This window comes from Enhydra lutris, unplaced genomic scaffold, assembly GCF_002288905.1.
Source record: "Enhydra lutris kenyoni isolate GAN:26980312 unplaced genomic scaffold, ASM228890v2 scaffoldscaffold36, whole genome shotgun sequence".
NCBI lineage: Eukaryota > Metazoa > Chordata > Mammalia > Carnivora > Mustelidae > Enhydra > Enhydra lutris.
In genome coordinates this window covers 2,617,364-2,632,653 of record NW_019154120.1, presented here as the reverse complement: position 1 = coordinate 2,632,653, position 15,290 = coordinate 2,617,364, and the positions used below count along the sequence as shown (strand labels likewise).

General features: G+C 56.0%; 1 protein-coding gene across 4 annotated transcripts in view; it reads left to right on the top strand.

The window, feature by feature from the left end:
• Positions 1–15,005, top strand: part of LOC111154305 (zinc finger protein 236) — a 103,896-nt gene extending 88,891 nt beyond the window's left edge. For all 4 annotated transcript variants that reach the window (XM_022513818.1, XM_022513817.1, XM_022513816.1 and 1 more), the window contains 5 exons: positions 6,581–6,712; positions 8,644–8,841; positions 9,853–9,982; positions 12,184–12,360; positions 13,348–15,005. In XM_022513818.1, coding sequence (XP_022369526.1) covers positions 6,581–6,712; positions 8,644–8,841; positions 9,853–9,982; positions 12,184–12,360; positions 13,348–13,472 — 762 coding nt within the window. In that variant the 3' untranslated portion in view covers positions 13,473–15,005. The remainder of the gene's footprint in view (positions 1–6,580; positions 6,713–8,643; positions 8,842–9,852; positions 9,983–12,183; positions 12,361–13,347) is intronic.
• The last annotated feature ends 285 nt before the right edge of the window (positions 15,006–15,290 follow it).

Genomic DNA, 15,290 nt, shown 5'->3' with positions numbered 1-15,290 from the left:
GGTTTGCTTGTGTGCACTTGGGCTTGCCGCACCCGACGAGGACTGACGACTGTGCGGTCCTGGGTGGGAGAGCTTGGCCTGTCACAGCCAGCCACACGGGACTGCTTGGACTCTGGGTTTGTTTCTGCCGCTTGTGAGACAGGGATGTTTGCTCGCCCAGCCATGCGGAGCCAGTCCCCGGGGGTTTGTACCACTGCTCAGCTGTCCTGTGCCATTGCTGGAAGCCCCCCAGGGCCTCTGGCGGGAGTCAGATCCTGTGGGAGCACGTGCCGGGCTGCAGGGGTGCTGGAGGCCGGGGCCTGCTGCGGTGTCCTCCCCTGCGTCTCTTCTGCCGCTGAAGGAAGGATCTCACTGAGTTCGTCACACAGTTTCCCATTTCCTTTCCGTCGTGCATTACTCAACACCCGCTTGTCAGGTCGTCATCACCCTTCTAGGTTATGAAAATTAGTATTACCTTTGGAAGTGACAGTGGGAACCGGAGAGGCCATCCTGATGTCAGTGGTGTATTTTCCTTCTGGACGCAGGAGGCAGGGAGCCTGATTGGGGTTTGGTGGGTGCTATGTCCTTACGTCCCACCTGGGACTCTCGTGGTGGCGACTATAGACATAAGCTTATAGCCCACCTGGGGCCGCCTCGCTGTTGACCGGCACGGGCAGGGTGCAGTCATCTGTGCGGTGTGGCCGCTGTCCTGTGGCCCGTGTCCGTCCGCTCTCAGGCTCTGGTGGCTTCTCACTGGACTTTGTAACTATAGTAAAGAAGTAGTCATAACGTAAAAATTCTTTAAGATACAAATTTTAGTGAAATTCAAAGCCTTTGAATAACTTCTGCAGGGGTGCAGGGGAGGTAAGGTTTGATCAGAAAAAGCCAGAGATGCATTTATTTCTATGATTATGGGTTTGTTTTCTGTTTGTTAAATCGTATCACTTTGAGGATTAATGATCGTTGGGTAGCAGCGAAGGCTCGAGCGGGAGTTCTCAGTATTTGCCAGCTTCCGTTTTTAAAGCCAGTAGATGTTGGCTAGGGGTGTCTGTCTCAGCACAGGGTAGCTGCTGGGCCCCCGGTCCTGCCCCCGCACTGGCTCATGGACGCCCCCCAAGCAGGCGCAGGACTGGGGCCGAGGAGGACGCTGTTGCCCTGAGGGGTTTTCGGAGGGCGTCGGAACCAAGTGTTGCCGTGACAGGGTCGGCACTGTGAGGAAGGGCCGTGTGCAGGGTGGACGCAGTGGCAGGCACGGCGTCTGGTCCCGCTGGGGCTCCCTCAGCCGGCCCCCTGGTGATTCTGCTTGCAGGTTTCCCGAAGGGACGTGTGCATGTGCTGCTCTTGTGGTGAAAATCCTTCCGTGGTCCCTGCCGCCTTCAGCACCAAGTCCACGTTTCTTTTAAGGATTTTATTTATTTATTTGCCAGAGAGAGAGAGCACGCGAGCGAGCACAGGCAGGCTGAGTGGCAGCAGAGGCAGAGGGAGAAGCAAGCTCCCCGCCGAGCAAGGAGCCCGATGTGGGACTCGATCCCAGGACGCTGGGATCATGACCTGAGCCGAAGGCAGCTGCTTAACCAACTGAGCCACCCAGGCATCCCCCAAGTCCACGTTTCTTCACGTGGCCAGAAAGAGTCTCTGCTCTCCGCTCACCGCCCCCCTCCTTCCTCCAGGGTCATAGCCAGCAAGATAGCAGACCCCTTCCCCCGATCTGTGGGCCAGGGCCGTGGCAGGCCATGGCAGACCACGCCACACCACGGCAGGGAGTCCTCCGCGTCTGTGGTCCTCTCTGTCTTCGGCCCCAGCGCGGACGTCCAGGCTGGCCGGGCTTGAGAGCCACGGAAGGGGCGGCGCTGAGGTCGGCCCGGTCAGACGGCAGCTCCCTCCTGTGCGCCTGTGGCTTACCTCACTTACCTGTAGTCTCTGGCTCACTTTTCCAAAATTACCAAGACAAAAATTTAAACCCAAATTGATTCATTAGCATACTTGGTATAACAGTAGTATTAAAATCACCACTAGGAATCCTGTAGTTTTATTGGAATCTTTTCTGTTAGCTGCCAGACTTTACTGGGGCTCACAATGACCTAACACTCTGAAAATTTGGAAAAGCCAGGTCAAACCTGTCTCAGCTTTATGAGTGCGATTTTCCTAAATACAGTGAATTATTACACAAATAAAACCCGTCATCTTATTGTTTTAAAGGTTAATGGACATATATGGAAATGCTTCTATATGTGTAAATTATAAGAATTGTTTATGACCATAAACATTTGATCTCAAATCAAAGGCGCTTGTGAGAAATTAACCATTCTATAAATAATTGTTCAGTATAGGCTAGAGTCAGTCACTAAGGTGCCCAAATACCGAAGGGTTTATTAATTAATCCCTTCACGCGGTTCACAACATGTGTCCCCTGCACTCTGTGAGGAGGTGACGTGAGAGCAGCCAGAGGGGGCCACGGGCAGAGGCAGCCGGCGAGCCCCCATGTCCGCACGGAAACTCACTCCACGCTTGGACAACCAGGGCTTCCCAAAAGCCCCTGAAGGGACCCAGGAGCGTGAGCCCGTGGATTATAAATGTTAAAAAGACGTGAAAATAACATACATTGATTGTGTACCATTTTTCCTTTTTTCTTTTTTAAGATTTTATTTATTTGTTGGAGAGAGAGAGCGAGAGTGCACTGAGCAGGGAGGAGAGGGAGAAGCAAATTCCGTTCGAGCAGGGAGCCCAGCGTGGGGCTCGATCCCAGGTCTTGGGGACCGTGACCCGAGCTGCAGGCCGATGCTTCACTGACGGAGCCGCAGGCCCCTGTCGTGTACCCTTTTCTGTGTTTTTGTTTCCTTACAAAGTCTGCAGGAGAAGGTGGCGTAAGAGCACAAAGGGGTGTGGTCTCAGTGGTCACTCCCGTGGCCGTGTCAGTGGCTTACACCCAAGGGGCGTGGTCGGGTCTGTGACCGCACAGTGTTTGGAAGGAAAACATTTCTGTGTGTCCGCAAGTAGTCGTCTTTTAAGCTTGCAAAGAGCCCAACTAGAGCAGAGTATTATGTGGGGTAAGTGATCCTTCGGATGCGCTATTTTACTTAGAAACTAGTTTACTTAGAAATATAACCTGCTGAAGTGGAAGATGAAATTCCATGATGGACGGGCGCCTGCGTCGAACAGGAACTTTGTACTTGCTTTACTAGGGGAGTTATTGAAAGACAAATCAGTGAGTCATAAGGATTTCTTCTTCAACTATGAACTCAACATGAGTTTTTCTTCCCAAATTTTGAACTGTTGGTGGTAGGTGTGGGGATCAGGCCACTAAATCTGACAGTTTTATAAGGAAATGCATGCATTCACTTAAAAATCTATTCAAGGGGGCCCTGGGTGGCCCAGTTGGTGAAGCATCTGCCTTTAGTGCAGGTCATGATGCCGGGGTCCTGGCATTGAGCCCATGTCAGGCTCCCTGCTCAGCAGGAAGCCTGCATCTCCCTCTGCCTCTGCTGTTCCCCCTGCTTGTGCTCTGTCACACTCTATCAAATAAATAAGTAAAATCTTTTTTTTTTTTAAGTATTATTTATTTATTTATTTGACAGAGATCACAAGCAGGCAGAGAGGCAGGCAGAGAGGGAGGGAAGCAGGCTCCCCGCTGAGCAGAGAGTCCGATGCGGGGCTCGATCCCAGGACCCTGAGATCATGACCTGAGCCGAAGACAGAGGCTTTAACCCACTGAGCCACTCAGGCGTCCCCAAATAAATAAGTAAAATCTTAAAACAAAAACAAAAACAACTATTCAAGAAAGCAAAGCGATTTTTCAGTTCTTGTTCTGAAAACAGAAGTGAGTGGGTGGTTCCTGCCTGAAGTGCGTTCTGTTTTATACGAATTCTTGTAGGTTTGGTGGGTTTTCTGTCTGTTTTTTACTGTACATGCAGTAACATCATTATCTGGGTGTGTGAGCATCCAGATAATGGACCGTGTAGAAAGCATTTAAACCCCGTTTTGACACGGAAGCGTGCCAAGAAGTCCGAATGTGACTTGGGCCGCATGGGAAGTTGGCAGGGGGCTCTGCACGAGCAGTCGTGGGCTCCAGGGACTGGAGGGGCCCAGGCTGGGCTGCCAAAGGCTTCCCGCTTCCTTCCTGTCCGCACCGCGGGCGCGCCTGGACCCTCTTGCTGAGCGCCGTGTCGCTGGAGTTCTGGCGCAGCTGTGCAGGGCGTGGGGGTGATGGCTGCTGAGAGCACGCCCCTGGCCAGGTGATAGAACAGGGAGACGCTGAATGAGGCCGCCTTCCAGGGACGGGGCAGGGAGGCAGGTCGGCTGTCGCACCGACTGTCGCCTGGGTGAGGTTTGAGCGGCTTTTCCCAAACTTGGTTGTGCGTCAGGATCTCCGGGCTCACGCTGCGAGGGTGAGTCAGCAGCTGCGGGTGCGCCCGGGGTCTGCTCGTGACGGCCCCGGGTCCTGCTCCCCTCCGCCACGTGCACTTGGGGGTGAGAAGTCCTGTAACTTCCACCTCCGTGTAAACCAAAATACAGCCGAGAAGTAGATACACTGCCAGTGAGCCCCCAAGCCAAAGAAGGAGGGCTTGGAGATGGGGTCATTTCAGCAGATTCAAGTCACCATTTCCTTGGCTGTGGCTGATTGTTGAGCATGTATTGTACTGGACACCCGAATTTTAAATCAGGCATATGCACCAAGAGTACTTAATATTAGCAATTGAAACACCAGTAATAAGCTAGTAAGGTACATTGTATTAAGAGTTTTTTTAAATTAAACTTTTTATTTTGAGTTACTTGTTCATTCATAGTCCGTTTTCAGAAACGGTACAGACAGATCTCATGTACCCCTTGACCCAGCTTCCCCAGGTCGTGGCATCGTGCAGAACTGTAGGTAGGATATCACAGCCAGGTATGGCCGTCGTCACAGTCAAGACCCAGAACCTTCCGTCCCACGTGCTGCCCCTTGCCCTGGCGTGGCTAGTCTAGTTCTCACTTCTGGAAGGTCGTCATTTCCCCTTGATGGATCTGTGTAAGTGCAGCGCCTCGAAGGCCTTAGCTCTCCTTCTGAGAAGAGATGACTTTATTGAGCCAACAGTGGTTCTTACGTGTATCAGAGTTTCTGGCTAGCAGTAGTATTTGTCTTGCTTTGTAGAATTAGGAAATGTGAATTTATTAATTTTGACTGATGCCATTTTCCAAAGTTGGGTATTCTGGTAAGAGCGTTGGCAGAGCCGGTGGCGGGCGAGGACAGGAGTCCGAAGCGACGGGTACTGGAATGCAGTGGAGGCAGGTCCTCCCACATAAGGGGGATGGCGAACGTGAAGTTTAGTGGTACGGGTAGGAACTTGCCAAAATACGCCACGTTCGTGTAAAAGACTTAGATAAAGGGAGATACCCAAAATGTCATTTCACTTTTCCTAAACGTGCGTGTGGAAACCAGAGAATCCAAATCAATTTAAAAAGCTCTTTTTCTCTAGAATCCATGATTCTAGAGAAATTTATCCTCTGCTTGTAAATTTATCCTCTTGTAAATTTATCCTCTGCTCCATGCTCTACCCTTGGCTCTGTGTCCCCATGTGCCGGAGGAAGGGTCTTTCCCAGGAGAAGTGGCCCTGACCATCCTTCGATGCCTTCTTAGTCCGTTTCTAACTGTCCACGCCTGTTCCAGCCTTTTCTGGCCCGTGGGACCCAGGCTTGCCCCAGAGACGTGAGGACACCCCTCCCGTGTGGCCGAGTGCCCTTCCTGATTCCGTGCCCCTCCGTCTGCGCATTCACACTGGCCCTCGGACCCTTGTGTTTCACGTGCATGTCCGAGAGTCACTCTGATTTCGTAGGTGAACGAATTTGTGTGGCTTTCCATTTGGAGCCTGGGGTCGGGCCAGACGCCCCTCTGTGCATGCCCCGTCCCACCCCGTCCCTTCATTCTTTCTGTCCCAGGGCCACAGTCAGACTGGAGTGGGACTAGGACTCAAAGGCAAAGTTGTCCCTTTGTAAACAAGTAAGCGTTCTCCGCGTTGCAGCTTTGTGGAGACACGCCGCATGTACCATAGCGCTCGCCCGTGTATTTAAAGTGTGGAATTTAATGGTCTTCAGTGTACTTACAGAGTTGAGCACCCCGACCACATCTAGTTTTGGAACATCTTATCACCCCAAAAAGAAACGTGGCACGGTTAGCGGCTAGCAGCCACTCCCCATGCCCCCGACGACCAGCAGTCACCGCTGTGTCTGTAGACGCACCTGCTCTGAGCGCCTCACCTCGTGGAAGCCCAGCGCGGAGGGGCCTGCCTGGGCCGCGCACTCCCGTCCTTCTTCAGGCTGAATCGTTTTCCACTGTACAGATGCTCCTCGTTTGGGCCATCTGCCCCCCGGCTGCTGGCTGTCGGCCGGGTTCCCTTTCTGCGGCTGCTGTGGGCATTTGTGCGCGAGTGCTCCGGGCCGCGCAGGTTTCATTTCTCTGGCGCACACGCGTGGGCGTGGGGTGCTGTGTCCCGTGGGACAGTGCCGTGGTGCGCTCTTCTGGGGACGTGTCCCTGTGTGGTCCCCAGGAGCTGCACCATCAGGCATCGTGTATGTTACTCCTGGGTTTGATAACGTCACAACTTCTAAACTAGTCCGTCCTTGCCAGGGCCAGCAGTTCCCAGCCTTACTCACGGACTCCTCACTGTCGGGCCAAGGGGGAGCAGGGTCGCCGCAGGTCATCCTCGTGAGCCACACCCCACAGCCCTCCGCCGCTGCGTGTGAGGAAATCGCCTACCAGGTACGTCACACACCTGCGTTCACACTTGGTCGCGGGTTGTCAGGGACACGGATTGGGAGGGGCTGGTCCCAGAGGGCTCAGGGCTGGGGGCCGCTCCTGGGGGGCCTTCTCAGGCCGAATGGGGGTGACGTGCGGGGGCTGCACCGCACAGGGCCTGGGGGACAGCCTGTGTTGAACGGTGGGGACCGACTCCTTCGTTCCTCGATGTGCGGTTGGCCAGAGCCGGGGTTTTGTGCCGCAGAATGAGGTGCAGAAACAGTCGTGCGTGAGGCTGGTTTTACATGCGTGAACTCTCCTGGGCAGCGGCCCGCAGTGGCCACTCCGTTCCTTCCAGGGGTTTTCTGGTAAAACCTCTGCTGACTCTTCGGGTCTGGTTGCGTTTTTTCCCTCTACACACACGTGTGTGCACATGGCCCATTTGTCATTTGAGTAGTTTTTCCCTTAAAATGTGTATTCTGAGGGTCTAAAACATTTAGGAAATGACAGTTCTGAACAGGACAGTCTAACGATCACTGTCTCCTTAGCGCTCCTCCGAGTGACAGGGAAAGCGCAGGAAGTGAGTAGCCACGGGGTCTGCACAGCGTCCCGTCCCGTGCAGCTTGAGCAGACGCGTTTCAGGACAGTCCCTGGTCTTTCAGTCCAGGAGGACCCCTTTTGTGTAAAGGCTGTAGAGCCGGGCAGCCCGGGCGTTTCCCCAACCTGGGCTCATCTGGCGGAGGGTGAGTTTCTGTCTGGGGGCTCGGCACCCCGCGGCGGCTCAGTGGTGCTGGAAGGGTCCACTGGCCTTGGGGCGTGTCCGCTACCGCAGCCCTGGGGGGAGGCCCGCAGGCGCGCACAGGGGTCCCCGGGGCGGCGCTGGCTCTCAGCTGCCGCTGGGTCAGCACGCGCTTGGCGGTGCGTGGCCTGGAGCCCTCGCGTCTCCTCTGCTCTGGGGCTGTTCAGACGTTCTTTGACTCACAAGAAATAGGCTTTTTGCACTGACCTGAACACACAGTCTGTTTCCATTATTTCTTCACTTCACACACACGGACGCTCACGTTAGACACTCGCACACCTGACAGACGTCACGGGACGATACCTCCTTTGTGGAGGCATCCGCGCACTTCTGATCTCTTGTTTGACTCCTGTTTTCCTTCCGTTATTTGTTTTATTATAGTGTAGATGGGTGACCTTAGCGCACCTTGTAGACATCTTTTGTTGTTAAGTCGTCTTCTTTAAATTTTATCCATTTCTGTGTATTAGATTTTATGAAAAAGTACTTGATAAACTAGATAAAAATGTAGACAAATCCCATCAGTTTTCATTATAATTACTTATAAATTTGTTTCACTCAATTGTCACGGACGAGTTTTTATCTACAAAACTGAACGCTCATTTATAACAGCGACACTCACCTGCTCTCTTTGGTTTCAGGGTGTTGGTGACGCCCCATGAAAATGACTTGGAACCTGGCTGGTTCTGAGGCCCCGTTTCGGGCAGCACCGCACTGCAAGCGCGAGGACTCACCTCCCGCTAAGCGCTACTCGCGCCGCAGGCTGCTGAGAGCTCTCGCCCGAGCGGGAGCATTTGGGGGCCATGTCCTTTGTACTTGTGTCAGCTGTCACTGCTGCCCCCCAGAGCGCGTACGGAGTGCACGCCGCGTGCTGGCATCACTCTGAGTGCCGTGCGGTTCCCCAGTATGGTTATCAGTGAGGACACGGCACGGGGCGGCCACCAGCACAGCCGGCCCTGGAAGGTCACACACACGGAGCGCCGTTCTGTTCGCTTCGCGCTGCTCGGAGGGCAAGAGTGGGTGGTCTGATCCGTTTGCCGCCCCTGACGGCGCGCTGAGGGCCGGGCGTCTGCCATCGGCGTGTGTCCGTCGTCCTGTCATCTGTGCGTTTGCTCACTCCGGCCACTGAGTGAGTTCCGGGGCTTCTGATCCGCTGCAGGTAGCTGACGTGTCGGCCGGCCTGGCGCAGGGCGGGCAGCCGGAGAAGGAGGGCCGGGCGCACCAGTGCCTGGAGTGTGGCCGCGGCTTCACCTCGGCCGCCGCGCTGCTGCACCACAGCCGGGAGACGCACGGCCGGGAGCGCATCCACGTGTGTCCCGTGTGCAGGAAGGCCTTCAAGCGCGCCACGCACCTCAAGGTACGTGCCGCCGTCCCCACGGGTTAGAGACGCTCGGTGCGGTCCGGGTCGGTGGACGTCATGAGTCTTGCTCGCAGCAAGGAAAGAGTTAACAGATTTCCCCTTTGTGGAGGAAAAGGTCAGTGAGAGTTTAGTGTTAGCAGATCTGCTGGTACGTGTTCATGCGCAGTTCCGAGTCCGGGTCTAATAGGACTTAAGCTGACACTGAGATGCCGTGTCTCACCGAGCAGAGCCGAAGATAGGAAGAAGTCTGCCAGCACCTACTGGCTGGGCTGTGGGGAAGCAGGAACTCCCCTCTTCGCGGGGGACCCACACTTGACACGTCTTTTGGCAGGGGAACGGGAACCCCTCAGCAGCTGGCTCTGCGTCCACCCTGAGAATGGGGTCCGGTTGCCAGGAGAAGGGCTGGGTGAACTCTGGGACATGCGCACACTCGGGGGGAGGAGGAGGAAGGGCTCTGGGACTTGATGTCCAGGGCTGCACTCAGGTGGCATGCCGTGGTGTGGGGCGCGTACCCCGTCCGGCGACTGCCAGCCAGCACTCCTCGTTACCAGAAGTGGCCGCATCTGACCACTGGTTAGTCCACCAGGGATCCCAGCCTTCTGCTGCACAGTGACCCCGGACATCTGCTCTCCAGACCCTCAGCTCGTCCGTGTGCCTTGTCTCTTCCTCTGCTGTGTTTTCTGGCAAATGCCCTCGACCTCCCTCACCCACCCCGTAGCTGCACACAGTTCTCAGGCGAGGAACATCTTACCAAATAGCGGACCATGTCCCACTCACCGTCAAGGTCATTGGCAACAAGGAAGGGCAGAGGCCCTGCGGAGCCGCACAGCCGGTACTCTGGGCTGTCGGGGGGGCCACCCCCCGACCCCCACGGCATCCCCGGGGGCACTCATCCCAAATGGGCCTCGGGTTGTCCTTGCTGCTCCGATGGGTCCCCGCGGCCGTGTCGCAGGTCCGTCGAGAACCGCCATGATCTCAGGTTTCCTCTCCGTGTGTGGTCTGCGGCAGGAGCACATGCAGACGCATCAGGCTGGCCCTTCGCTGAGCTCCCAGAAGCCGCGAGTGTTCAAGTGTGACACCTGTGAGAAGGCGTTCGCCAAGCCAAGCCAGCTGGAGCGGCACAGCCGCATCCACACAGGTAACCACGAGCCGCGGGCTTCCAGGTCAGGGCTCCGGAGACTAGCGAGAAAATAGGACTCGGTGGAACGCGCGATTGGGGAAGCCGGGAACGCAGTGTGTCACCCTTGTTTGTCGTCAGTTCTTCATGCTAACTTCTTAGTAAAAATCCTGTGGTTTCCCTGGCGACCATGAGAAATAGAACCGCCAAGGGCTGCCGTGGCCTCCGGGGACGTCCCCCCGACCCTGGGCTCCTGCTGCTGCTGCTGCGGGGGACGCCATTGTCGCTCCTCCTCTCAGGGCTTCAGGCTGTTCTTTGCTGACTTCCTGTCACCGCCTACACCTGCCCAGGTCTATTGTCCCAGAGGGAAGACCAGCACTGAGACCAGCACTGAGACACGAGTTCCCATCTCTCGGCCTCTTGGCCCATTTCCCTGACAGCTCACTTGTGTCCCCCACCTCTGCCGGCCCATGAGGCGCCTGTGGCCTGTGTCTCACGCGGAAACACCACCGTCCCAGGGCCCTATCTGCTGCAGCCTGTCCTCTCAGGACTGACGGCAGGACCTGCGTCCTGCTCTGGTGGGCAGCCCCGCGTTTGCACAGAGCCAGGCAGAAACCCTGGGTGTCTGGCAGACAGACCCCTCTCATTCCCCTCTGAGCTCCTCCAGGTGGGATCCTGGTGTCCTGGGAGCCGTCCCACCCACTGCCGCACACCTCTGACCGCGGCACCTGGCCGTGGGAAGCCTGGGGGTCCCACACTCACCGTCCGGAGTCCCGACTCTGCTTCCTGAGCGCCCTCTCTGCTGGTGCCTCTGCCAGCCCCTGTCTCCCTTGGCTGGGTCATCTCTGACCGGCCTGCAGGTGTCAGCTTGGACACCCCTCCCCAGGAGGCCTCTGTGCCCCTCCCTGTCCCTGGCCGGCCCACAGGCCTCCTTGGATATCCGGCAGGTGCTCCCGTCAGCGTCCTTCCCCGGCGTTCCCAGTGACGTCCCTGCTGGTCCACACAGACTGGTGCCGACCGGGTGTTCAGCAAAACAAATATTGAGTGAAAGACGGTGCCACTGCCCTTCTACTGCGTCTGTGCAAAAGGACGGCTTTAGGGGACAGGGACTGCTGTTGGCCTGCTGGCACAAGCTAGGTGGCTTCCGAAGGTTTGGAGAAACCTGCTGAGGGTGTGTTGCTGTGGGGCCTGCTTCTGGGGCCGGGTGCTCCTGCACCCCCCAGCACACCTGCCGCCTTCACACTGCCATGGCCCTGGGCAGCCTCGGGTCCCTGCAGCTCCCTTCTGCCTCTGGCCACAGAACCCTCCTCTTTGAGGGCACGGACCTGGCCCCCACCCCGGTACTCTCCCTGTGACTCAGCCCAGGTCACCTGACTCGAGGCATAGCCACCTCCGTGACCTCCTCATCCTGAGGGCGTGTGACCCCTCCCATGCCAGTCCTGGGGATTAGGGCCAGAAAGCTTCGGGCTTCTTTAGGCCTCTGGCTGGCTCGGGGAGCGGGTGGGGAGCCCTCCTGTGTCTTGGCCACTGGGGGAGAGGGACAGACTTGGAGTGATGGAGGGTGACACCTGGGGACTGGAGCAGCCTTGTGGGCCTTCATGCCAACACGGGGTCCAGGGAGGCCATGCAGGGAAAGGGGACAGACACCTGGCCACAAGGTAGCCATGCTGGTGGGACAGAACCTTCTAGGCCTAGGGGAAGGGCTTGTGGCCCCAGGGGCTGGCATCGGATGAGTGTGTGGGTGGAGTCAGGGACCGCGAAGGGGTGGGACTGCGGGCCCGGGAGTGGGCGGCAGGGTGCGGGGTGGGGTGGCACAGGAGCCAGGCTTTTTCCCAGAGTCAACGTGCCCGAGTCCCTTCCACCTTTCCGTTTCTGTATTAACGTCGAAGCAATTAGAATGACATTTAAAAAATGCTGGATCAGTTACACGTTACGTGAAGTGGATGTGACAGTCTCCTGCACTTCATGTGCTGCTGCCTGGCCGTCCCCACTGTTCAGAACACTTTGTATAACCGTTCGTGCTCTGCTTCTGTGTCCGGATGCTCCTGGGAGTCGGAGGAGCTTTTGATGACGTTTCGTCCCATGCCTCACCGAGGGGCAGAGTTGCTAGAAGCTGTGCGCTCGTCCGAGGGGCGGGAGGGCTGGGGACCCCGGGTCCGCGCTCAGAGAGTCCCGCCCTGTGCGGTGCCCGCGGGGACGCCGACGGCCCGTGTTTCCCGCAGGAGAGCGGCCGTTCCACTGCAGCCTGTGTGAGAAGGCCTTCAACCAGAAGAGCGCGCTGCAGGTGCACATGAAGAAGCACACGGGCGAGAGGCCCTACAAGTGTGACTACTGTGTCATGGGCTTCACGCAGAAGAGCAACATGAAGCTGCACATGAAGCGGGCGCACAGCTACACGGGTGAGGTGGCGGCCGGGCCCCCCGCGGACGCCCCACGGGGCTCCGAGCCTGCAGGGTGGGCAGCGGTCAGGGTGCACGCAGCAGGGGGTCCGGGTGCACATGGTGGGGGCGTCTGGCAACACATGGCGGGGAGGTGGGGGTCCGGGTGCTTCGCGGGGGGCGGCATGTGCACAGTGGGGGTCCGGGTGCGCGTGGCGGCGGGGTGGGGTCCGCGTGCGCACAGCGGGGAATCAGTGTGCACGCGGTGGGGGGACTGGGCACGCTTGGTGGGGGTGGGGTCCAGGTGCAGTTAGTGGAGGTTCTGGGTGCAGATGGTGGGGGTCCGGGTGCGCGTGGCGGCGGGGTGGGGTCCCGGTGCTCTTGGTGGGGTGTCTGGATGCACGCGGGCTCTCAGAGCGGGCATGCGGGGTGGGTGTGTCCACTGGGTGCCCACTCAAACGCCGGTGCCACCTGAGGGGGCGGATCAGGCTGCGGGGCGCCGGCGCACCTCCCTGCCGTTCCTCTGGGTCCCGCCCGGAGGGCTGCGGTGCGGGGCTGGGTGCACTGGCTGCGGTGTGGTGGGCCCCGGCCGGTTCAGTGTCTGGAGTTGGCACAGTGCTCAGGACAGTGGGATCTGTGAGTGAGACGGGGCGGCCAGGGAGGGCTCGGACGCTCTGCTCTCACGTCTACGTCGCAGTGCGTCTTGCTTTTCTTCCTGTTTGGAGTTCGTGCCTGTTGCACCGCTGTCATTCATGACTGACCGCTCGGCACTGACCTCGTGGTGACGTAGCCCTGACCGCGCGAGCTGCCTAGCAAGGGCTGTTTCTGCACGTTCAGGAACGGGAATTGCCCCCGACATAGTTCATCTGCAGCTAGAGTTCTTCCTCCTGTGGGGTGGATCGCAAATCAGTTTAGAAATCTCGTCTCAGTTTAAGTTGTCTTTATTCCATCGTGAGTCCCTGCCGTGTGTCTAACACTCTGCTTGTTGTCTGTCCGTCTGTGCCGCAGGAAACCTGCAGGAGCCCGTCGTCCAGCAGGAGCACGGTGCCGAGGAGCTGGGCCGGACCCTCCATCTGGAGGAGGTGGTCCAGGAGTCTGCGAGCGAGTGGCAGGCCCTGGCCAACGTGTTCTGACCCGGCCCACCCCCGCCACCAAAGCCGTTTCTGAAGTTAAATGTTGCGGAGAACAGAGCACTTGGAATTTCTTCTTGGAAGCTTCGGGTGTTAAGAAATGTTACCGTGCTAGGTTTTTAGCTGTAAAATTATCTCAAGAATCATTGTCTTCAGAGACTGATAGGAACAACTGAGAGCAGTGTCAGCCCGTTGTTGTCGTTTGTGTACAAATCACTGAACTCAGGTACGACCCTAGGCAGTTCTACCTTCCCGTTGTGGCCAGTGCCTCCAGTTCCAAAGAGTGAACTGGGTCTCACTGTCCCATGCCGTGGCCTCTCTGTGTTAGCGGAGACGAACGTTAACATGGAACACGCAAGATAGATTTTCCTTTGTGCTTTCTGTTGTAAGAAGCGTAGCTTATAAAACAAACATAAAATCGGTGCATGAGGTTCAGAGAAACGTTAGAACACGCAGGGAAGTGTTTTCCATGTTCTTTCTCTGTGTATTTTGAAATTAGAAACAGACTCTTTTTAGTCTACCGTAAGTTACTAGAATATGGAGAGATGGCGGGCCCGTTCTCTCCGCGTTACGGTTCTCGGACTATCAGCTACGAGGATGCCCCGTCGGGGCCCAGACGGTGGAGGGGGCGAGAACGGGGATGAACGTGCCCTCACGGGATGGGGCGGGGCCGCACGTGCTGCCCGAGTCCACCTTTGGGGCCGCGGGTTACGTGACTGCAGAAAGCACAAGCCATATGTCGCACGCAGGCGAGGGCAGGACCGTGTCCTCGGAGTCGAGGGAGCGTGGTCCCGTCCCCCGCGGCGCGGAGCGGCGTGTCGGTGGGTTAGAGCTGCCGTGCTCCTCTCCTCACGCGTGGGCAGGTGTGTCGTCTAATTCAGGGAACTCTCGCTGTCATCAATGGTGCCACATTGAACACGTCCCAAACCAAATCCCACCCCGAGCCGGGGCAGAGTGCGCGTTGCTCCTACAGCATTCCAAAGACGGAAGGTTCTTTACTTCATGTGAATTTCTCCTTCAGAATTATTTATATGTTCTATATATAAATACACATGTACATAGACAGATATATGGGCCTCTGTGTGGCTGAACGGTATATTTTGTAAATAGCAGCGCTCGTCCTGACGGCAGAGAGAGCGCGTCAGAGTCCGACTCCCCACGAGCACGGCAGGCCAGAGCTGTGCTCATCAGAGTCACAAATGGGTACCTTGTTCACTGCAACATGAAGGGGGGCTTGTTTTGCTTTTGTTTTTCTCTTGAAAAATAATTGCCTTTATTTTGTCTCATGGCCTCCCTGGTTTCAGAAGAGAGCAGTTTTATTATAAATATTGTATGGACTTTGTATATTAAGAGAGGAGCTCATTTCAGATTCCTGAAGAAAGAGACATTTTCACTGTTATTTTTCAAAGGGCATCTTTTGATTTTTTTGTTGTTCACTTTTTGGCGTATGTACATAAGTCATATTGATGATGATATAAAAACTTTGGTTATGTGAAAATATTTAAGTCAGAAAACTGTTAAATAATATTACTTTTTTTTTCAAACTGCTTTGTGTATTGTATATTTTTTTAAGGAAAAAAAAAGCCTTATTTGACTTATTCTTGTGATACTGGACTTACTATATATCCTGAGGTTTTCCTTGAATGTCAGTGTGTAGCTGGCTGTAGTCCGTATATTCCGAATAATTGTAATTGTGCCAGAGTTTTAAAGATTCTGCTTTTAATGCACTTTTCTTTTATAATTTTGTATTAAAATATTTTAGAAATGTTGATTAATTTTGGTGAACAGATATCTCCAAAGTTGAAATTATTGGAATTTAAA